Source organism: Microtus ochrogaster, chromosome 8, assembly GCF_000317375.1.
Source record: "Microtus ochrogaster isolate Prairie Vole_2 chromosome 8, MicOch1.0, whole genome shotgun sequence".
In the NCBI taxonomy this organism is placed as follows: Eukaryota; Metazoa; Chordata; class Mammalia; order Rodentia; family Cricetidae; genus Microtus; species Microtus ochrogaster.
Genome location: NC_022015.1, coordinates 83,089,101 through 83,114,235, shown reverse-complemented (window position 1 = coordinate 83,114,235; position 25,135 = coordinate 83,089,101). Strand labels below are relative to the sequence as shown.

The following is a 25,135-nucleotide window of genomic DNA, read 5'->3' as shown; positions in this document are numbered from 1 at the left end:
CAGAGATGAAGCTGCAAACTCTCACGAGCATGTCAATGGAAAACTTCCCGTCACAGGCCATGCCACAATTATTAGCAGTATCTTCTTTTTCCCTTCCCACCCAAGCAAGAGTAAAGGGGGAAATGAACCCAGGCAGTGGCTAAGGCAGAGTGGAAGCCCAGTGTGTGGCTTTCTAAAGTGATTTGATTGTTTCTTTTTCTCCTGGATAACCCCTACCGGCAGGGAAGGAGAGGAGGGGTTTCAGGAAGAGCTGGGCTTGAGGCTGAGACTCAATGTTTAGCTCATGGGTCTGGCGAGGTACAAGGGAGGCCTCAATCACTCCAGTCAAAGGAGAAATCCAGAAATGGCCAGACACACAGTAGGCCTTGTTTTATTGGGAGGGGGGACAATTTTGTTCTGGCCTCTGGGAGACACAGGAACCCGCCATTAGGTGGTTTGAAAAATAAATCCAGAATTAAAAAGGCAATCTTAACATATTCCCAACCGCAGACTCTCCCTCGCCTCCCTCCTGAGCACAGCAAGAACTCTAGCCTCAGACACTCTGAGGTCACATCTCAGCCACTTGCTAGCCATGTGGACCTCAACAGACCCTGGACTTCGGAACTCACTTTTCTCGTGTGTGTTTCACTTCAGCTTCTATTACTATCCTAAAACACCATGACCAAAGGCAGTCTGGGAAGAAGGGGTTTATTTCATCTCACGAATGGATGTCAGGCAAAGAACTCTCGTCAATAACGGATGCAGGAGCCGGGCGGTGGTGGCGCTCGCCTTTAATCCCAGCACTCGGGAGGCAGAGGCAGGCGGATCTCTGGGAGTTCAAGGCCAGCCTGGTCTACAAGAGCTAGTTCCAGGACAGGCAACAAAGCTACAGAGAAACCCTGTCTCGTAAAACCAAAAAAAAAAAAAAAAAATAACGGATGCAGAGACCACAGAAGATGCTGCTTACCGGCTTGCTCTCCACGGCTTGCTCAGTCTATTTTCTTATAGCCAGGACCACCAGTCGAGGGGTGGCATCACCAACAGTAAGCCACGCCCTCCCACATCAGTCACACCCCAATAACTTGCCTATAGACCAAAATGGGTGGCATATTTTCTAATTAAGATTTCCTCTTCTTCTCCAATAACTCTAGTGTCAGGCTGATCCAGAAAAAAAAAAAAAAACAACTGTCCAATAGAGTTGATATATAACATTATTGTGAACATCAGGTAGGAAAATACATAGGATGATTCAGAAACTGGCCATGCTAAGCACTCAAATAAAATGTCACCTTTCCTTTTTACTATTATGGTTGAACAAACAAGACCTAAGTCCCTATATAAAGCAAGAGCCACCAAGGACTCAGCACCAGGAATCCATATAAAGTTCAAAGTTCAACTAGATAAGGCATGTATATAATCCCAGTGTTCCTACAGCGAGGCAGGAGGCAGAAACAGAATGCCCACAAGTTCACGGGTCAGCTAGCCTGGTGTGCACATTACTGAGAGTGTTTCAGACAAGGTGAAAGGTGAAGTGCCTACCCAAGGTTGTCCTCTGACCTCTACATACGCCCCACAGCATCAGCAAACTCACACACACACACACACACACACACACACACACGGCAGGTGTGGTGGCACACACCTTTAATCCTAGCACTTGGAAGGCAAAGGTTGGCAGATCTCTGTGAGTGTGAAACCAGTCTGGTCTACAGAGCAAGTTCCAGGTCAATCAGGGCTACACAGTGAGATCCCCATCTCAAAAACAAAGAAAAACCACAAAAAGAGAGAAAAGATCTGAAAACTTTAAGGTCCTTCCTCTCTTTTAATGCATACTCCTGAGTTAATACTGGGCCCGTTTCCAAGCTGAAGAAACTGAGGCAAGGGTCATTGATCAGTCGTGCTCACCTTGAAAACTAGGGGTCAGGGAAGGTGGGCACTCAGCTGGCCTGTTTCCAAAAGGAGCTAGTGAAGAAGTCAGGTGGAGAGCATCTAGGGTATCTGGCATCTCCTGAGTCGAGGTGAGGCAGGCTCAGCCGAAACAGGAACTGCAGACTCCTCTTCTGTTCGGTATTTGCTCTTAACCAACTGTACATCATCCCTAACGTGCACAGTCGACGCGTAACAAGCCTGAACAAATAAAAGCTCCTTCTTTTCTCTAATTTTATTTATTTTGTGTCTGCACACCACAAGCATGCATGGTGTCAGCAGCAGACAGACGACATCATCAAATTCCCTGGGACTGAAGTAGATGGTTGTAAACTGCCACATGGGTGCTAGGAATCCACAGTCAGTGCTCTTAATCACTGAGCCATAGCTCCAGGCTCAATATTGCTCAACAAATATTGCTTGCTAGTGGGGGCTAAACACACATACCATAAACACACAGAGGTGTGTGTATACATACAATACACATATATACACATCTACTACACATACAGATGTACACAAACACACACAATATATACATACTATACAGAGATGTATATACACACCACACACATATATACACATGCAGAGACACACACAGATGTACACACATAGATATATACACACACCACACACATACGCACACTAACACAGATGTACACAAATACACACAGATGTATACGCACACTATACATACAGATGTACACACACTGCAAACACACAAATGTATACATATACTACAAACACACACAGATGTACACACACACTACACACAGAGATGTACACAGACATTACATATATATGTAGATCTGCGCGCGCGCGCGCACACACACACACACACACACACACACAGGGCTTTTTAAAAATGTATGCCCTATGTCTCCAGCAAAAGAAAAGCAAGCTCTGTGCTTCCATCTCACTGCTTGAGTCCATGATAGCAGCTGAAGTCGGGAGAATGTCAGATCCTTGAGCAGCACAACAAACCTGTGGCTGACCTTACCACACCCATTTTGCATGCCTGTAGGGTTCACAAGAGTCTTCCTGAATTTGTGGTGACCACAGATTTCAGATTCACCAAGGTGCTCAGATTTTACCTCCGAGCCGCAAACTGAAAGAGGATTCTAGTACAGCTGATTGAAAACTTGGCACTGACTTCTTTGCAAGGCACTGGGGCAGATTTCACACATCCATGGCAGAGGCTAGGGGTGTGGCTCAAGAGGGTGGTAGGGTGCTCACCTAGCATGCGTAGGACATGCGGGACATGCGATCCTCAGCACTGCAGAAGTGGGGTGCGGGTATGGTGGCACAGGCCTATAATTCCAGCACTCAATGGAAAAGGCAGAAGAATGAGAAATTCAAGGTCAGCTTTAGCTACATAAAGAGATCCAGGCCAGTCTGCAGCATTAAAAAAAAAACAAACTAACACAGGGACGAAGGAAAAGGGGGAGGAGAAAGACAGTGTTTCTGCCTACTTAATGCATGGGAGGGAATAAAAACAAGGTGTCTTAGTGGGCAACACAGTTCACTGCCCGAACTGATGACCTTAGTTTGATCCCTGGGACTCACAAGGGGTAGAATGGGAGAACCAACCAAGTTGTCCTCTGAAGTCCACAGACACTGTAGCATGCAGGCATGCAAGCAAGCATGCACTCATGCACCTGCACACACACAAATGCACACATACTTACATGTTCACACACACATGTACACATAAATAAATGCAATTTGAGAAAGGGTTCAGGTTTCTCAAAGCTGTCTCTAAGTAGCTTTATTTTATATAAAAACCAAAAATTATAGCCTAATTTATTTCAGCAATAATCACTTGAGAAAGATCTTTTATTGCACCTGTTTTATAGAAGGAGACAGAAATTGGGGGGTGCCAGCTCAGAGTAAGGTGTAGCCCCAAAGCTATACAGCCATGAAGGACAGACAGGTCTGGCAGCTTGCAGTCAAGTTCTCAGCCACTGGCTTCCTCAGTCTCAGCATTTCTCTGGGGACACCGTGTGCACCTAGAAAGTTCTCAGCTCAGCTCTGTTCTCCCTGACTGCACTACAAAGGGAATGCATGGCTCAGTCTGTAGCTCCCAAGCTCACAAGGTCAAGATCGACCCCAGCAGAAAGCGCGTCTATCTTAAGCCTGGCAAAGTAATTCCTCGCTGAAGAAGATTGGGAGAAAGAGTCTGCCGAGCATCTTTACCCAGCAATCTCTCCAAGCCCAGGAGCGAAACCACAGACATGAAACAAGCTGGACGTGTTCACCTCCAGGTATTAAATCACACCCGACTGGAAATCTACAAACCAGGAGCTTTGCATAGCCAAAGAAAAGGAAGCTCAGGGAGTTGGTTGCCTGGGCACCATCTCGGCAAAGTTCTCAAAGTGACACTTCCTCAAGTGGCATGGAGGCCACGAGGAAGGGGGGTTAGAAAACGCTCTAGTCACCTTAGCTGCAGCCCGAGCATTTTTTCCACCAAGTGCCGCAGCAACAGTGACTTCTAAGTGTGCAGACCGATTATCGCTTTACTTTCAAAAGAGCTTTGATTGATCTTTTTTGATAGACCTGAAATAAATTAAACTAGATTGACCCACTTGAGAATGGACTCTAATCCCTTAGTCAGATCCCGGAGAACTCAAACCAAACCAGCTGTTAATTTAGGCTTTATAAGATAAAGCATAAGAAATCCAAGTTGATGGACCCCAGAGCAAAGCTGACCTCATCTCTGTGAGCAACTGGCCCGCTGCTCTCAGGAACTAATCAGTTCCTGGGTGAGGAGGTGCCAAGGCAGTGCTCTCAGAAGGGAGGAAAAGGGAGCTCGAGACAGAACCAGCTCCCTGAAGCAAGTGCAGATGCAGCCAACAGTTCCATTTTGCTTGCTGCATCTGCCTCCTGACCCACAAGCAACCGCGGGTTCGACCAGAGCCCAAGTACCCGCATAACCGCCAGTGAAGGAGAAGGAGTTGTTCCTTACAAAAGGATGGGGAGGCAGAATTACCCAGGAAAATATCCCCCACCGCTGCCTTAGTCCCTCATCTTTGAAGATCACACTGTCCCCTTTATCTCTGCTTCAGGATGCCTTTGATTTGAATACAGGAATTTCAAGGCTTTCAAGTGACATCGCGGCAGCTGCCCATGGCACTAATAGAGTTAACAAGACACACACACATGCGTGTGCATGCACCACACACACCATACACTCCCCCCACACACTTCTTCCAAGCTAAACTCCAGACAGCTTTCTCAACTTTTGCCAGCATTTTTTCTGAAGTGATTAAGGTCCCAACCTTGTGTAAAGGTCAGCAGTCACCTCTTAAGGGCTCCTCCACCTACGGCAAGGCTGGCAGTGTCTCCCTCCTAAACAACAGTTCATAGAACACTCTGTTTACTGAATATAAGGGGATCAAGAATTGAAATCCAATTTAAGGAATTATGGTGCCTTCAGACTGTTTTTCCTCAACGATGAAAAAAGACAGGCATGTTGTTCCTGGAATTAAGCCAGAAGAAACTGATCCTTGTAGTAATACAAGAGAAAGAAGAAAGAGATCAATGTATGTGTTTATACATGTGCTGGGGGAGGGGATGGCTCCAACAGGAGTTAAATTCTTAGGAGTAAATGAATTTACTTCATTTGATGGAATGAGCCTGAAGTTTATTTCAAAGCCCTATTTAGATATCCATTATTTAGGCAGAATACCATTCCCCTCTCATGACTTCTAAGAAGCAGAAGAAAGGCACAGAAAAGATGGACTGAAAAGAGACAGTAAAATAAACCAAATAGTTTATCTATTTTGCTAGGAGCAATGAACCAAGTAACCCAAGCTGTCGTAGGGGCCAAGAGTACAGTATTATTCCCTTCAGACAGAAGTAACCGCTGTGGCTTGGTGCTGGCTACTGTGTCCAGGCTGTTTATACGCTGTCTCCTCCAACCCTGAGAGATTCTGCAGCAGCAGACTGGGGCTCATCTCACATTCGGGGCAGGGATGGAACTGGCCATGGGCCACACAGGTCGATGGAGGGCCCTGACATGTGGGGTGGGTGCTAGCCCACTCACCCACTCTCCTAACCCCTACAGAACAGCTTTTAAAGCCACAAGAACATTCTTCTAGCTTCTCGTTGGCCCTGCTACTGCACACATCCTACAGAGGCATCTCACAGCTGAGCCAAGGTCAGCTGTCCACAGCCAGGTCATTGGAGAGGGGATCTAGGAGAGTAGTTTCATATGCCCATAATTAAAAGTCATCTGCCACCATTATATACAAAATGAGGTTCTCCCAGAGGAAAATACCTGGTCTTACCAAGTGCTACCTAGGGAAACAGGTCAGTGTGGGTATTGATTGGGTATAGAGAGGATGAATATTAGATTAAATAAATTAAGATATTTCAGGTAGCCAAGCACAGCTGCTGTTGAAAGTCAGGCCATCTGCCGGGATACTTGGCATGACAGCATAGAATGGAAGCCGTTTCCACAGCCATTGGCAGCTGGCAAGGTAGGCTAGTGCAGAAATAAATAAATAAAACAAAATAAAAATAAGCAAATGGAACGTAATCTTAAAAATAAATTAATTAATTAAAATAAGGGATTGGTACACAAGTCTAATTTATTATTATTACTATTACCATCTTAGGGATGTTTAGAAGGGATAATCACACTTGCCTGTTGTTTTACGGACACACATACAAGACAAGCGGAAGAGAGTATGGGCAGAAAATCCAAAGAGGGGACAGCAAGAGCACTGGCCACCAAGCCTGACAAACTGAATTCAGTCTTTGAGACCCATGGTAGAAGAAAAGAACCAACTCCCTCAAGCTGTCCTCTGACCTGAGCACACCACGCCATACATGTACTTATAAGCATGCAAACACACATACACACACACACACACACACACACACGTCATAAAGAAAGAAGTATTTAAATCCAATGGACGCGGACTGCCCTCCGGGTCCTCACATTTCACTCCCCTCTCTTCATAGAACCCCTGAAAATCTCCAGGAAGCAGCAGACAGCCACAGTCCCTAAGGCACTGTGTTTCAAAACCAGCCATCTGCAAACAGGGAGGTTTTAACGTCTAGAACCAGGAGATGGTAAAGAGATGATGGCCGCCTTCATGTCAATGGGGAGAATCAACATCATTTCTCCAAGCCCTGGAGAAATGAATCATCCTGGACAAACTCCTTTCCGCACCAGCATCACCCACGTCTAAGCGTGAACAGACCCAAGCTGGCTGGCCACTGATGGATTTCTCACTCAAGAGAAAACCACAAGGAAGTTCCTGCAAGCTGGCCTGGGCTAAGGGCTCAAGCTCAGCTACAGAGGCGCCAGCACTTTGTCCTATAGGTGCCGGGACCCAAAAGTGAGCATCCGTGCCAAGTTTCCCAGATCTCTCATCCTTGCTAACCAAGTAGCGTGGGTATCTTTGAGGCAAATTGGAAGAGCAGCAGGAGGAGGGAGCTGTTACATGCTCATTAAGACTCAGACAAACAAGAGGCCGACCAGAAGAGCCGGAGAAAAATGCCTCCTACGGAAACAAATGTGCTGTTAGTTCACAAGCCAGGAGCCAGAAGTCTGCCTTTCAAGAACCAGAAGGGAACGGCTTTTAAATTTATGTTGTTATTGAAGACTTGAGCAAGAGAACTGTAAGCAAAGAGAAGGGACTCCACAACCAGAGGGTCACAAATTCCTGTCTTGCGGCCTCTAATTTCATGCCCATCAGAAGTTGACTGATTCTGAGTCCAGTTCCCCAACTCGATGCTGTTTTGTCTACTCTCCACAGGGAGGTAAATCACGGTGAATGGCCTCTGGCACCATAACACCCTTCTCTTCGGAAGGGAAACTCTACCACGCTCACTTGAGAAAGAAGTAACTCCCGAGCCAGGACCACTATGTGGTGGGGGAAGGGGCGCCACAGGTGGCCAACGCAGCGTGGCACAGGATGGTGAACTAAGTGCCACACCTCAGGAACAGCGAGTGGTGTACACAGTTCTCATGTGTCAGATGACAGCGAGAGCCTCTAACAGAATCTCCCAACAATCTCCACGACACGCCAGACCTCTCATTAAACTTAGTTCTCTCAGACCAGAAAAGAGCAGCACACAGCAATCCTGCCACCGTCCATCCTAAAATTTTCAACCGTATGTCAAAACAAAAAAGTTCAGCCATAACCAAGAACTAAATCACGTCATCTGGAGAAAAGCGGATGGAATTGGAGATCGTGCCAGGCAAAAATAAGCCTCCTGACTCAGAGAGAGAACGAAAGCATGCATTCTGTCATACACAGAATCTAGGGGTGACTGTGTGTGTGTGTGTGTGTGTGTGTGTGTGTGGGTGGGTGTGTGTGTGTGTGTGTGTGTGTGTGTGCGGCAGAGAGAGACAGAGTGAGACAGGGAGGGGGAGAGAGAGAGCACAGGCCTGGTGGCACATGTCTGTAACCTCAGCAAGACTGGGGATACGGAGGCAGGAGGATCAGAAATTCCCCATCATCCTTGACTACACAGCAAGTTCCGGGCCAGCTTGGGCTACATGAGACTTCCGAAACACAGAAACAGAGGCAGAGAGCTGGCTCAGCAAGTGCGTGTGCTTCCGGGTCAAGGGTGGTAAATTCCTAGGACACACACACACACACACACACACACACGGACACACGGACACACGGACACGGACACACACACAGACACACACACACACAGACTGGGAGGAGGAGTCCAGTGCAGGCAGGGAGAAGGGACAGGGAACACAGTGTGGCTGGGCAGGAGTGACAGTGTACATACTGTGGATGAGACTCTCATCATGACATACATTGTTTTTGCACTAACCAAAAAGCAACAAAGTAGGAAATGATTGATGCTAGGGTGAAGAGAAAGGTCCCTGCTCCGTCAGAGAACGCTGAGAGGGAAACTGGTTAATGAAGAAAACATAACCTGCCAACAAGGCAACAGGAAATCGGGAAACACACAGAACAGGAAACTCAGTGGAAAGCGAGCCTGGCTGCCACTAAAATCCTCAGAGGTACGACATAACAGGCACAGGAAGAGGGGCTGAAAACCCCAGAGGGAGAAGCCTGTGATGGAAACAATGGCTCTCAATGGACCTGCCACTGTACAAGTATTCTGCCACCATCCTGGGTAGCCTCTCAAACCAGTTCTGGTCACCTCGGTTCCACAGCGTCCAGATTCTCGAGAGGTGGTGATGGCTGAAAGCCACAAACCAAAAGTCAAACCAAAAGATAAAAAAAATATACCCCTGGGGTAAAAGCGGAGATACAGGAGCCACGAGGCCTAGAAACAAAACCATTACTCCTTTGCATGCGGCCTGTGGTTTTGAGTATGCACTTTTTATGCGTTAGGTCCTGGGTTTCGGTCACAGTTAAGCCATTGCCATGTTCCTTTAACTGGCATGCTCCAAAAATCCCAAACCAGCAGAGTGCAGGAGTCACCCAGCGACTCCAACTTTGTCACTTAAGTTAACAGTGGGGGCAGCAGAGGCTCCAACTCCACACAGGAAGCAAGTTCCTTGATGCCCAAAGGACCCTAGGATGACAAGAGTCATGTCAGGAGAAACAACCCAGGTGAAAAGTGACCCAACCAAAACAGACTTTCCTTTTTTTTCTTTCTGAACAGGGGGGATGGGGAGACAGACTGTCCTGCAAGGAAAAACCCCCTGCCCTCACCTCCTGTTCTCACCCCTCCCCATCCCCACAAAGCTTCATCCAGACTCAAGGACTCAAGCTGAGTAGCAGTCCTTCATAACAAATGGCTTCACAAGCAAAGCCTTCTGCTAGTGACGTTTGTCATCTGCTTTCACTCAGAGCTGTGACAGCAGTGACACATTTTAAGAAAACACAAACCAAAGTAGTGTGCACAAGAACTACTGGTGGTGGGGCAGACTCGCCCTTAGCTTTCGGGCACTTTCCAGCCTTCCTTTAATTTCTCTTTGATGAAAAGAAACAAAACAAAAGCCGTCTCGATACATTGAGCCTGTGACTGCGGCTCCTGGTTCGTGTCATTATGGAGACGCTCTCTGCTCCTCCAGGAATTAGGAAGAAATGAAGGCTGTCTGGTTCCAGCCTGAGAATGAAGTCACTAAAGGAGCAGGAGGAAGGACCAGGGGAGGTTTGCTCTTCCTGTGTTAAGGATAAGAATCAAGTCTAGCACTTGGTGACTCCTCAAACAATCCCGAGTTGAGTCTCACACATTTCATAAATCAATAAAGCCCTTACGTGGCCGTCTCTCTAGTCATTTCGCTCCCAGCCCTTTTTTTAATGTGTCTATATCCTGGGAGCTAATCAAGGACAAGGGTTCCTCTCTGAATATGGCTGCAAGATCTCAGCTTGGCTGTGGTACCAGAAAGCAGGAAGTCAGGGGTAGGGGGCACACTTCCCGACCCTAACCATTTTCCAGAGGCCTAACTCACTTCCCTGCCCGACTCAGTCTCTAGCCCACCTTCAAGAACCACTGTCCAGTGCAGACAGACTTCTTCAAATTGGGAGGGGGGTGTATGCAAGCTCACTTCCTCCATGCTTGCTGAAATATGTTCTCCCTAGTCTGTGCTATTTGGAGACCTGCCATGGGACACAGCCAGGGGAGGGCTAAGTGACTGTACCGGGGACTTTCTTGAGGAGTAAGGAGTTTAAATTCCTCCAAGTAGCCTACCACCTTCTGGTGACTCGGCTGGCATAGCCGCGTTTTCAGAGTTCAGTGCTGAGATGTTACTCACAAGGTTCTGATCCTTTTGTTATTAAACTGTTACTAGAAAGTAAGTCTCCAGCAGATACACTCTGGAAAAAGATTTGTCAGGAACAAGCAAAGCGCCTCCCCCATGCCCCATAAGGTGGTCTGTCCCCTGACGACAGGGGAAGCTTCCTATCAAAACACTAGGTTTAGGGGAGCAGACGGTCTCAATGGAGCATAGCTCACCACCCTCTGCCCAGGCACAGTCCTCCTTCCTCTGGCAGTTTGCTAGTCCAATCTAATCCAAGGGGAAAAAAGAGAACACCCAAACTAAAAGAAAAAGGAGAAGTATAGGCCACTCATTACAGCGGCTTCATCCCTCCTCCCAAAATATAAAAAGGTTACAGGCTTCCAAGAACACCACTGCCAGCAACGCTGACCAATAAAAAGCGAAAGCCAGGGGGATGTGCTCAATACACAATATATATTCATAGAAAAGCTGAATTAATAGGGCTGGTGGGATGACTCAGCAGGCGATGGCACCTTCCACCAAGACCTCTTCAGCTCCACCCTGCAACCCACATACTGGAAGGACCTACACATACATGTTAGCATGAGTGTACCAGCACACACATGAATAACACTGAATAAGTAAAATGCTATTACAATCATTAAAAAAAACTTAAAAATAAAACTTTAAAATAATACAAAGTAAATCAAATCCATCCATTGTTATACAATTAAACAAACGCTCAGGAGTGAAAAATGACAAGCCAGGGGAGACCAGAGTACAAAATGGGCACCAGGTCCTTCTTTTCTTTTTCCTTTTCTCTCCTGCTCAAGACAGGGTTTCTCTGTGCGACAGTCCTGGCTACCCTGGAACTCACTCTGTAGACCAGGCTGGCCTCGAACTTACAGAGATCCTCCTGCCTCTGCCTCCCGAGTGCTGGGATTGAAAGTGTGTGCCACCACCATCACACAAGGTCCTTATTTCTATGTCCCCATGAGGAGCTCAGGTGTCTGGCTGGAAAAGCGCCTCCCTCACTTCAATGTTTTCATTTACGTAATTAGTAAAGCAGTTACCATGTGCAAAGCTACGTCACCAAAAAGCTGTTTGAAATAAACTCCTTTTAAATAAGCAAGACTTTTCAAACACCTTCAAATATGCATGTATCTCCAAACCCCTTTAACTTTCCAAAAGAGAATGAAATACTCCAGGATATATATTTAATAAGCATGAGCTCTCCCAACACGATCTCTCTCCCTCCCCTTTTGCTTTCTAGAATGAACTTTCCTAGGTCTCTCATGGCAAGGCTCGGAAAAGCCCGTAGGGGTGTGTTGGGCTGGAAACAGGGCAGAGCCCTTTAGTCCTTTTGGATTTTGACAGTCAGTGGCATTCAGGAAAAGCAGATCCTCTTTCTGCTTCACGTGTTTTCCTTATTGGTTCATTTACGCAGCGCGTTCCCCTGCGGCACTGAGTACATCTTTTTGTCATTCTGTTTTCCCCGCCATTAGTGCAGGCCGACACGCAGCTGCCTCACCAAGAATGGCCACAGCCCAGCACATCCCTCTCCCCCATGGTCACCCCTTTGACGAATGCTCACCAACACTCATATATCATCCCCAAATTGGTCCAAATGAATTAAACACAGCTCTGCTTAACATTACGAGATTTAAATGGATTTTCTCTCTACAGGTCTGCCCCATAATTGGGTTTATCCATCTTGTTGAAGTACGGTTTACACTTGCTAACATCACGCCAATTCAAGCTCCATTTTCTGCTCCAGTGACAGGAGCGGGGCAGATTTGTCATCGGATCATAACAGGTAATTCAAACAACAATTAGTTTGATGACCGCCCGTATGTCAATGTCTGCTCCCCGCAGCCTGGCTCACACCCGATGCTCTCTGCTCCTCAAGATGAATTGTCCTGGTGATTCTTCAATTTCAATCATCAGCAATGCTTCCTGGATCAACTGAGAAACTATGGACACAGGGCAGTCTCCACCAGAGACCTAGTGGGAAGACTCTCCTGGTCCCACTAGGATGGACAACCACCGCAGACATCCATTTTCAGGTCTTGGAAATTGTCCAGCTATCAACCAGGGCCATTCATTCTGAGGCTTCATCTCAGCCCCAGAAATTCAGGGAGGCGTCGGACTTGAGAGTGGAAAGGACTGGCTCAAGTTTAAGTGACTTAGGCACCCACAGGTAGCAATGCCCTCTTCAAAGATAATTGACAGCTGTCACAGCCTCGAAGTATGGTGTGATCCCATGGACATCACCACTCATCATTTTAAAAGGAACAATCAAAAGAGAGAAGGCTAAAAGAGCTTGTAACAACCAGCCAGTCCCACATTCTGGGAACCAGAAAGCAGTCAAACAAATGCAAACCAGCTTAGACATGGCTACTCGCTAACGCCACGGCACCCACAGCCATTAGCAACAAGGACAGCTGAAGTAAAACAGAAAAACCCAGGAAAGAACATCAAGTTGACAGAAAGTTTGAATGCCTGGCTCAAATTATTCAGTAGAAGATGAGAAACAAGTTATTATTGCCTTTCTATGTTACAAAGGGGCTATTATTTCCAAATCTGGACAAGTACTCCTTTGCCTTTTCGAATGCACATAGACCTACTTCGATCTCACTCAGAGTTATTTCCTTTCTGCTCAGCTGGATGTGGTTTGGGTCAACGGTTGATTAATTGGTTTGTTTGTCTGTCTGTGGCAGGATCTCATGTAGCCCGTGTTAACCTTGAATTCATTTGGCAGCTGAGGAGGACCTCTGCCTTCTGAGTGCTGGGATTACAGGCCATCGATGCATGCAATTTGTACCGTGCTGGGATTGAACTCATGTCCATGCAGGCTAGGCAAGCACACAACCTCCTGTCCACTTACTGCATCTCCAACTACTGGGACACGGATATGAGCGAAACACAATGCCAGCCTCTAGAAAGGGCCTGCCTGCTTATCAAATGTCACGGAGTTGAGGAAGAATCCTTAAGTGACATAAGACAAATGCAAACGGCAGCTAACAGGAGTCATAAATCTATGTTACCCAGTGAAGATAGCCAAGGCTATCAAATTCATCATGTGTGAGGCTCTTGACAGCAAATAAAAAATATACACTGTGTGTGGGGAGAAGCCAGACTCCAGACCTGCAGACGAGGAGCAAAGACAGGAGCTTGCACCCAGCAAGCATCCTCCTCTGCAGCACCATAAAAACCTCTGCAGCATGCCAAACCCTTCCCATTCTGTATCTCATCAGCCTTCAGGAAACCATCTCAGGTGCCACCATTAGCCCCACAAATCAGGAGAGGGGAGCTTGGTATGCCCGAAACTCAAACCCAGGCTGTCTATGCCACTCCACCCTCAATGCCCACTAATTCTTCTGTTCCCTAAAAATGCAAAGGCAGGGGGGCGGGGCTACCGTAGCATCAGTCAGTGGAAGGGCACACACATTAAACTCTTACACCAGGCCAGTGGTTCCCACCCAAAGGTGACTTTGACCCCCAGGGAGCACCGAATCATTTCTGGGAGTACTTTTAGTGACTCTGAGAGCTCTGTTGAGGCCAGAGATGGTAACACAGGATAGTTCTCTGCACCTGGATCCTGAGGCTGGGACACTGAGCTGTGCTGCCCCATCCCCTCTGCCACTCACCCCATCCCTGATCTCCAAGAGCAAACAACCAATGCAGACAGGGCCATTTGAAGCCCTGCCCTCAGCCTGCATGGAAACTGGTTTGACCAATGCTTTTCCAAATACATGCCTCAAAACCAAGGTTCTATAAGGATGCTTGAAAGAGTGCACACATCTGATGCTGGTGTTTCTTTCTATAAGAAGATACACAGTACAGGTAGCAACTTTGAAACTTTCTTTCCAATCTGATTAAGCACTAAACTCACTGCCAAGCAATGGTTTGGGTGGGACCCTCCACAATAAGACTGCTGCCAGCAATGGGAAGCCAGAAAAAGGGGGATGGGGAGAAACAACAGCCACTTATCTGCTTGATTAGGACTTGATACCAGCTGTCCCAATCCAACTCCAGAAATGAAGCGTCAGGCCTGATAAAAGCCATTTAGAAAGTTCAGTGCTCAACTAAGCAGCTCCCAAAATTGTCAAGGGCTTTATAAAAACATAAATACCATAAAACAAAACATAGAAACCCTCTCTTATACTGAGAATACGTAGCCAGCTGCCTGCCACAGACCAGGACTCCATATGCGCTCACGGTGGCGCATAAGGGGACACCAGGACAGCTGGAGAGACATTTGTTTTCACTTTCTGGCCGAAGACAGCTAGAACTGTGCCCATCCTCTCCATGAACACACACGCTGGTCTCTCCCCGCCTCACAATGGGCAGCCTGAGTGCAGCCTCAACAGGTGTGAAGGCCGTCACAGGGAGAGCAAGCCGAAGTTGAAAGCCGTGGGGGGAGCAGAGCACGGGGAAGCCAGGCTATTGCATCTGGTCAGCTAAGGGCAGCGGACTTAGAGTCAGGATATTAACTTGTACTTAAAAAGACAGGCATAGGAGCTGGAGAGAGATGGTTGCTCTTGGGGAGGATCCAGGTTCGGTTCCCAGCACCCACACTGTGACTCACAACCATCCACACTCCAGTTGTGGGGGACCCAAGGTCCTCTCTGAGTGCCATGGGCACCAGGCATACAAAGAGTGCATATAATCTAACATTCAGGAAAGACACTCATAAAAATAAAGCTCCGCTAGGACCCTCAAGTCTTGCCCGCTTCCCACCAAAGTGTTGGACCGGGAAAAGTGAAGCCTGCTGCTTCCCTGTGTCACTCACTTTCCTGGCCTATCAAAACTGATGCTTCTTGCTCTATTCCAAGAGTAGCCCTGGAGACGATATCAGTTTTGGCTAGTCTGAAAAATGCATGCCCAAGCCCAGCTTCAGAGCAACAGAATCCAGACCTGTTATTTCAGCAAGACCTGCCGTGGTGGCCAGTGCCTCTGCTCTACTTCCCAGACCATGATCCACCTCTCCCCACAGGCTCTAACCTAGGAGACAGTGCTCACCACAGGTTCCCCGTTGATGGCGCCTTCTAAAACAGACTCTTACCATCCCACAGACTCCAGCCATCTGCAGAACTCAGAATCTAGACAGCCTTTTTCTCCGTGTGGGAGAAGTCAAGTTCAAAGAAAGCAGCCACCACACACACACACACAGCTCCCCCCCCCCCCGTAAAAAAGGGTCTTGATGCAACTCTCCTTCACCACAAAGACTATACATGCACAGCTCTGTCCTGAGAAGCCACATGCCCACAGCTGCTGTAAACTCCAGTATGGCAAGGCCAGAGAGCGCCTCTGCTAGGCTTCACTCCAGTCACCTGGGAGGCTATCACCAGAGATGCTAGACCGGGCAGACACCCAGGGGACACTAACCGAGGTGTCTAGGTCAGGTGTCTGAGACCTGCTCTCAACACTTCCCTGTGGTACGCTGCTAGAGCTGGGAACCACTGCCTTGGAGCCATGGTTCTCTATCAACCCAGAGAAGGGCCCCAGCTTTGCCCAACAATGTGGTTAAACTATCAAGACAGGTGCCAATCCCAGTAGTACAGAACATGAGCCTGGCACGCAATCCCAGTCTTCTGAAGCTCTCCAAGATGTTCCCAGGAGATAGTGGCTCAAATTCAGGACACACTATCCTAGTCCTACAGAACAGGAACCTCCAGGGACAAGCACCCAGGACGTGTTTGCAGCACAGGTCCCATGGGCCATCTGTATAGTCTAGGAAGCTGGATGGCAGCCACGGCCTTGAAGACAGGCCAGCCCTCGATTTAGTCTTTCTAGTGCTGGGAACCCAACCCGAGGCCTGCTCTCCACTTCTGAGGTGCATCCTTGGCCTTGAGCACGGTTATGAACCTCTGCCAGGAGCCTTGCTCCAAACACACGGCCCCAGGTTGGAATCCTGGCTGACCATGGGGAAAATAACACGTCAGGTGTCTACTTCCTCATTTGCAAAATGGGGTAGTGACAATAATAACAGCAACTCTGCCACTCAAGCTCCCCTCCACGCACCAGTGAGAAATCAATGAACAACCCACAGACAGCACTCAACACTTGACCCAGTGCGCCAGAACTCAATAAACGAGCTATTATTATTGTCATTGTTGTCGCCTCTGACCCCACACCAAGCACCTCATTGTCCCAGCTGCTCTTTCAGAACCAAATGCCCTCTTCACAGAAGCCTGGGCAGCAAAGGCCCCTGGCCAAAGCTCACTGAAATAGAACTGTAGCCTGCCCTCACTCACAGGCTAAGACACTGTCACCTGGGAACATTAGCAGCCCTCAGTTCTGATTGGGCACCTGAAAGCGTCAGAACTTCCAAAAAATAACCAATAGATCAATTTCAGGAGCCTCTAAGGCTGCCCTTCCAACCTTTGGTAGCTGAAAAATCTCAGTTCTGACTAGTGATGGAACACTCCCGTCCCCAGCATGAGCGAGGCCCTGGGTTCGATCCCCTGAACCACGAGTAACAATGATCATGGTGATGACAACCACTCTTGGACAAGTCTTGGACTAAGCAGGAAGTCTATCAGTTAGAGCAGAGGTTCTCAGCTGTGAGTTGAGAGCCAACGACCCTTTCTCAGGGATCGCCGAAGACCAGTGAAAAACACAGATATTGACATTACAATTTATAGCAAAAATTATAGTTGTGAAGCAACAATGAAAATAATTTTATGGTTGAGGGTCACCACAACCTGAGGAACTGTATTAAAGGGTCACAATGTTAGGAAGGTTGAGACTGCTGGGTCAGAGCAAGTTATGGTACTTAGATGCCAGTATCTGTATCTGGTAAGATGGCTCAGCAAGTAAAGGTATAGTTGTCACTAGCATGACATACAAGTTCCATCCCCAAGGCTATACACACACCAAAACACACACTGAATCAACATAAAAATACAGACATTTTAACAGTGTTCAAAACAGCACAGAGGTAGCCAAGAACGAGGGGGGTTTGTCTGTTTTACTCACAAATAAATTCCCAGTGAAGGAAACTCCTAAAGGAGCAGGCAAGCACTCACCTACCTCAGCCAGCCTCTCAGGTGGTCTTCGTGGAAGTGGAGGCTGCACGCTCTCACGTCTAACACAAGTGCTTACGCCAAGCCCCGAGCGTGGAGGCCACGCCTGGTGCAACCTCAGGAAGTTAGGTGCTCAACACAGCCATGATTAGTAGTGAATTCTAGACCAGTCTGCGCCACATGAGACACTGTCTCAAGTTTAAAAATAATAATAATAATGGTTTGTTTTCTTTTTTAGCTCAAACAGACTGATTTTGGGGAATGTTTCCCCTGAGCCCTACTCTGCACATCTATATGAAATGAAAGGCAGGAAACAGAGTAGGGAAGACGACAGATTAAGAACACACGGTAGCACACGCCTTTAATCCCAGCACTTGGGAGGCAGAGGCAGGCGGATCTCTGTGAGTTCAAGGCCAGCCTGGTCTACAAGAGCTAGTTCCAGGACAGGTCCCAAAGCTAGAGAAACCCTGTCTTGGGGAAAGTGGGGAACCCACAAAACAAACAAACAACAAAACAACCCACAGTGAAGACCAACATCAGAACCCCAAATTAGGGGACAACCAGGAACCCTCACACCTCATAAATTCTGAACAGATCTTCTAATACTAATCTCTAGCCATCTTCATCACGTGAGCAGAACGAGGCGTTCCAGCCACAGTAGCTCACATGTCTATGGGACAAGACACCCTTGGGGTGGACAAACTTTTCATGCCTGCTTTGACTCCAGACAGCACCCGTGTTCTGGAAGGAGGTTCTGGGTGCCCAGTGAATCCCTGTTGAGGAGGTGTAGAACTATGGGCCTTGGAAAGCTCATACAAGACCTTGCAAGTTTAACAAGAGGGAAAGCAAAAATCATGGCAAAGTCTCCACGGCTCAGCTGTGCAAACAAACAAAAAGGCCCATTTCTCCTGGATCCTCTCCTAGCTGTCTTTGGCCACACACACAAGCACGCACATGTGTGTGAGTGCGTATGTACACACAGAAACCCCTTCGCATCTCCAAAGAGAAACAACCACGAAAGGTCGACGCGGTTTGTTTTTGTTGGGTGCAACGCTTTTCCCCCTGAATCACATCTGACTTCGCGTTAAAACATCAACCTTTGGCCAAAACACTCTTAAAAACAAAGCTTAATTGGTTTTCAAGTAGCCCTTCAGAGAGCCCAGGGAAAGACCTCTCGCAGGTCTGTCTCCCTCCGCCTTGGTTACAGAACTTCTCTCGAAGGCTGCGACCATGATGGGAGTAGGAATGTTGGACCAGGTCCCTTTAGGAAGAGGCTACAGAGATGCCCAGCTGTGTACAGCCACTTGCAGGCCATCCCCGGGAGGCAGCTCGGTCTGTACATTTGCAATCAGGGTTCACCCTCCTGAGTCAGCATGAGTCCTTGACGCCATTTAACAGAGATGGTGGAGGAATTTGGTCCTAAGAGCTGGGACCAGAGGTCAAACTCCCGCACGATGGGGTGACCCAGAAGAGCATTGGCAAGTAATCTCTGACCTGATGAAGATCACTATGCCACGGCTCCCCTCAAATATGCCACTCACGCTCCCCACAACTAATGACCATACATCTCAAAGATGACACTCAACAGTCCCAGGGGAGGCTTCTAGCTATAAAAGATCAATGCAAAGCTACACATGCACACCCAACACCACCCCTAGGTGCATTTGCTAGCATAGGACAACAGGCGCAGACACCACCGCTCCTCCAAAAGAAATCCAAAGCTACTAGTCCCGAATTAGGGATAGTGTAAACCTGGAAGCAACCAAGCATCCCACAACACAGAACAATATTTACTGGACAATTCCATTAAAAAACAAGTTAAAGGAATCTACTGTTGGAATTGTTGTTGCAGATTGGAGAGAGAGGAAGCCACAACACTGGGAAGGGGGAAGAACAAGGCAGACAAAAGTATTTCATCAGAGGGTAGCAAGCTTCACCCCGGGTCCAATTCCAGCCAGTGTTTGTATTTATAAATAAAGCTTTATTGGAACACAGCCATGCTTTTCCCTCATATTTCTCTCAAGATGCTTTCAAACTAACGTAACATTAAGTTAGCCAGACTGACTACATAGCCTCAAAAGCTTAAACTACGCATGAGCCCCCAAGCGTGCACTGACGTGGGTGGGGCCTCTTGGGTGTTCTCACATTTGTAAGACCATGCTCCTCCTTACTAAACACTCGCGGGCTGTGCTGTGTGGCTCAGTGGCACTTTTAAAAAGCCAATGGTCTGGATGTTGCTCAGGGAACAAGCTCACACTCAACATCCAGGAGGACCTGTGTTCCATCACTGACACGCGCACACACAACAGAATTTAGTAACCATTTATTATCACTGCTAATAATAACCAAGCAGTACATATATTCATGCGCCTTTAATTTTTAGTCCAGTTATACTGTGTTCTCGGTCATTCTCACTGCCCTTGTCATGTCAGAACCACGGAGAGCTAGAATGGAACCAAAAGTGGGACGTGCCCAGCACAGTGAGTGACACTGAGGGACAAAGCGACAGGACAGGTCCATGGAATCACCAGGAGGCCATTCACACCCGTGGTGAGCTTGGCTGAGTGCTGAGATGACAGAAGGGGTGGGGAGGGCAGGGCGGGCGGGAGGAATGAGCCTCATGTGATGCCCGGTGTCATAGTACCAGGTTATTTTAGGACGGAGCTTGGCGAAGAGCAGCAAGCTCAGCTCCTCCTGAAATACAGTATTTGTTAAGGTTCAGCCAGTTTTAAGTTTCCAGGGAAGAAACGGCTGCCCCAGCATCATGCTGGATTTAAGCTTGGGATGAGAGAAGGCCAGGTTGGTTTTTCTGTGTGCCAGGAGATGCCGGCCCCACCCCAGGCTGCTGTCTCCCCCCTCCACCCACCAGGGTGTTGTCCCCCTCCCAGGCTTCTGTCTCCCCCCCAAGGCTGCTGTATCTGCCCCCCCCAACCCAGATGGCTGCTGAAACAGCCAGAGAATTCAGAGAACAATCTTATTCTGTCTGAGCTTTGCCTTTCTTTCCCTCTGCTTCTTTTGTTTTGTTTTTGACCATTTATCCTTTGATGATCACGCTAAAACTACAGCTAGCTGCCATTTGGCTTGGCCTTGTGCTGGTCGAGCAGACACTGAGGGAGAATGGTCACTTCTGAAAGCGTACTGCCAGGGCTCCATAAAATGTCCCTCTGTTTGCCTACATGGGCATCAGGCCTCAGCAAACAGAAGCAGAAGAGAACAATACTACCTGTTCATGGAGGAACAGGGATGGTTTCAGTCCTTCAAACAATAAGCTCTGTAATTCACTCCATCTTCCTCCTGAGAAAGGGCTTCCCATGGCCCGCATCGTGCCAGGTGGTTTGGAGAAAGACGAACTGCACCTTCAAACAAGGGCCACTTCAGCGCTGGTGTAAAGATCCAGCAGCTGGGCTGCTCTCTCGGGCTGGTCTCCCAGTGACACGGCCCCAGCCAGCCTTTCCACACCAAGATAAGGATCACTGTCCTTTTCAGTCTCGACAATTCCCACACCCCAGGCAACAAGGATCTCCAGCCCTCCTGTGCTGGAGTAGGCCTCCCTAGCCTGCGGACACTCTGGTTATCCACCCATTCACCCAGGGCTGGGGTTTAGACTTGCTCTCTAAGCTAGCCCTGAGTCTAAACTGTTTTCCAAAAGCAAGACGTACTGGGCCTTAAAAGGAAGCAACTTCCAACAGGAAGCGTGTCAGGAAGAATCGGAGCTTCGTGCTCATCACACCCAGCACTTTTGAAAATATCTGGGTGTGGAGGGATTACAGTCGAGAGACATACAGACAATCAGTACCTTACCCAAGCACAGTGTAGCCTCAATATTGCTAGGCACAGCTACTGTAGCCTTGAAATAAACGCAAAAAGACTAGGAACCAACCACATTTTTGAAAGACCTGCTCAGTCATGCCTCTTGCTGGAGAGAAGTTCCATTCACCTGGGGCAAATGGCTATTTCAGAGTAATATGGAGGCTGAAGCAGATTTGAAATGGCAAAGTTAAGAAGACACAGGAGGACGGGTGGGAAACAGGAGTTCCACCAGGCCACACAAGTACACACACACACACACACACACATGTACACACGTGTATTTATATGTACCCTCACACACCTATATGCATTTGCACACATGTCCACACTCATCTGGACGTAGGCATGCATGTCCACAAGCACACTCACACCACCCTATAAAGGCTTCCTCCCAAAGAGACAGCAGGAAGTGGGCATTCACCAAGTCAAAAGCAACCTAGGAGACCCTAAGTCAGACAGACTTCTGCTCCCCAGTCTAGCATTAACGCAGATCTCTCAAGGTGTGAGAGTAGGGGAGGGACACCATGAGACATCCCTCTTAGCAAGGCCAGGCCACGGGACAAAAGCGAGTTGGTCTGCCTGACTCCGCTGCGGCTGTTTGCTGGCTGCTGTTCAACCCCATGTCTATATTAGTCTGGGGTTTGTTTAGCCTTTGGATTTAGAAGGATGGAAGTACTACGTGAGCAGGAAACAGGACACTCATCAGGGGCTGGGATCTGTCGCCTTTCCCTTCCAATGCTTCTCATGTATATCAAGAGGCCCCAAAGAAATCAACATTCGGGATGATCAGGTCGAAAGTGGTACTCTTGGCACCACTGGCCATGATTTTGATCCACAGGCAACAACTCTCCCTGGCTGTCACATGGCCTCCTCACCAGCTTCCTCTCCCAATTCGCCAACCTGTTTGACTCCCAACGCAAGGCCCTTCCTTCTGTAAAATGCATGCAGTAACCACAACCAACGTGGGGTCTGAGCACCCACAATGCCTGATCCAGACACTCTTAGACAACACAGATTCTTTTCATAACTTTCAATCATTTAGCAGCATTTCTTCTGTTCTTCTTGACTTCCCACCTCCCTCAATGATTCAAACCACCACCACCTCATCATCATCATTATCACCATCATCATGACCATCCTCATCACCATCATCACCATCATCATCATCATCATCATCTGGGTGGGGGAGGCAGAGAATAAAAAGACACAAGAGACCTACACATTGGCAATTCAAGCTTCAGAGTCTCTTGCGCCTCCTACCTGAATTGCAATCTGGTGTTCAATCGTTTTGTACGCAGAGTAATGATTGCTGCCGGATTGAAAATGGAGCTGTAGGAAGAAACCAAACCAAAGCGTTCTGCTCACGTCACAGACTACAAGGAAACATCTTAAGCAGTTCATGAATAGCAGACAAACCTCCCTGGACCGAACGGCCGCCCTGGCATTCAGTCGAGACCTGAGGACTTGCACCATTATGGAGGAGAGGATCACACTCATCTGAACTGTTGCTTTTGGTTTTAGTTTTGGTTTTTGTTGTTTTTGTTTTGTTTTGTTAAGTACCCATTCAAAAATCGAAAAGGGGAGGAGGAGGGGCAGGAATGACACAGAAAGCAGACGGAAGCCCATGAAGACACAGAGGAAGTCGGTGGGTGCTGAGCAGAAGGCTAAGGGAAATTGAACAGGGTGCTGCAAAAGGTGGCGACACACAGGCAAGAGCAAAGACTGAAAGAGAGTGCTGTGAGCAGCCGCTGGTCTGCAAGTGCAAGCCCCACCCCCATATCTCTAACAACTGAACCCTGGCTCTCAGACAGAAATCTATTTCTGGGAAAACAAATGTCTCTACGGAATTCAGGGGCCACCCCGCACCTTATACATTCTTTCACCATGACTAAGCCGTTAGATTCTAAGGCATCTCCACAACCTGCACTCTAGGGATCTGCACCTCCCTCAAAGGGAGCCAAACATTACCCAAGAGCCCCAGGTAGGGAAGGACCACCTCTCAGTGAATCTCTGCCTTAGTCCTAGGACCATGGCTCTCAACCCAGGATTTCCCTCTACAGCCATACACATTCCCCCACTGTAGAAGTGAAAGTCCCTACAGAAACACCAAGACTCCTCCCCAAATCCTCCTCCTCCCAAATGATGCATGTTACCCTTAGGCTGCTACCCACTGGTATAAACAGGCACCAGAGTTGAGACATTTGATAATTGACCCAATAATCACAGAAGGGTCTGGGCAGGTATCTGAAATGCATCACCATACTCAGACAGCTGAGGAAGCTTCAGATGACCAAGAGAGATTCCCTGCCTACCCACTCCTGCAGCAGGCAAGTCTAGGGTACCTTCTCCAAACACTTGGATAGACATCTACATTATTATCTTTATCCCCAGAAACTATAACCATGACTGATTCAGAACTAAGTTATCAGAATCCTTCTGTGCTTCAAGTACCATTGGGGCTGCAGCAGAGTTTTAAACTCAATTAATTTGTTATCTTGTTCCTTGGAAAGAAAGTCACTCAATAGGATCTGTTAGCGCTTTTAAAAAGGATGAAGATTCCCGTAAATTCTGAACTAAAATGTAACAACACTGTAATAATACAGTCTAAACCCACATTACTCAAAATGTAATATAATAAGTACCCATTTTTAGGATACAGTGGACTTGAAGAGGATCTCAACAGTTACCCCCCCCCCAAAAAAAAAAACCTAAAAACTGCAGGGCAGTGGTGATGCACACCTTTAATCTCAGCACTTAGGAGGCAGAAGCAGGCGGATCTCTGAGTTCGAAGCCAGCCTGGTCTACAAGAGCTAGTTCCAGGCCAGGCTCCAAAGCTACAGAGAAACCCTGTCTCGAAACAAACAACAAACAAACAAAAACAAATAAAAACCTAAAAATGATGTATGCTTTTTGTAACAAAACATGGTAATCAAATTAAAAGAAGACAAACTAAAGTTGGGCAAAAATAACAATAGTCTCTCTACATGCCAAAGCAGAGCAATAAACCACTCCCCTCATACAAGTTACTATGGACAAAGTAAACTAAGCCTCTGTGCACACAGCCCTCCCCACCACATTCAAGGAGCCCATCCAAAGCAATTGGCTCAAAAAGAAAGGTGCGTCTGTCTGTGCCCTTTGTCCCCCAACCACCCACCCCAGTCAGGGAAGCCGGGATCTCACTCATTACTGGGACAGTTTTCCACCATGTTAAAACAACTTTTGTGTGGGGGACAGGTCTCTTTGCGAGTTTGGAATTCCTTGCAAGGGCACAGCTCTTGTCTGAGAGGAGGGTCCTCTCTCCTCAGCAGAGCAGGCAACAGTAACAACTTGGTCCTTCCTTTCAAGGGTTTTATTCTCCTCTTTTCCAATTGCCCAATTCAGAGCTAATGGAAACTTGTCCAAGCTTCTGTTCCCACAAACCCTGCGGAGCCCCAGGCAATCTGTACTCAGGGTAACCACAGGAATCTTATATTGTCAATTAAAACTGAATGGACACCTGATAACTTCGGATATGCCGTGGAAAATAATTTCATGTAGTCATCGTCTTATGAATAAATTAATGAAACTGTGACTCTGCCAAACGCAATTTTCACTTGTCCGGTTCCATTCTAAATCCTGCATTCATCACCTTCCCATAAAACACCAGTGCGCCTGGAGTGAATGCAGCAATTAAAAGAGTAAAAATACACACACACACACACACACACACATACACACA

At 47.7% G+C, this 25,135-nt stretch overlaps 1 protein-coding gene across 24 annotated transcripts in view; it reads right to left on the bottom strand.

The window, feature by feature from the left end:
* Tcf7l2 (transcription factor 7 like 2) overlaps positions 1–25,135 on the bottom strand; it is a 191,774-nt gene that overhangs the window by 155,679 nt on the left and 10,960 nt on the right. For 12 of the 24 annotated variants that reach the window (XM_026781376.1, XM_005352501.2, XM_026781378.1 and 9 more), the window contains exon 4: positions 22,678–22,746. The exons of 11 other annotated variants lie outside the window; for them this stretch is intronic. In XM_026781376.1, the coding sequence (XP_026637177.1) occupies positions 22,678–22,746 (69 nt within the window). Of the gene's footprint in view, positions 1–22,636; positions 22,656–22,677; positions 22,747–25,135 lie in introns of those variants that run through there. One more of the 24 variants, XM_026781380.1, reaches the window with a different exon arrangement.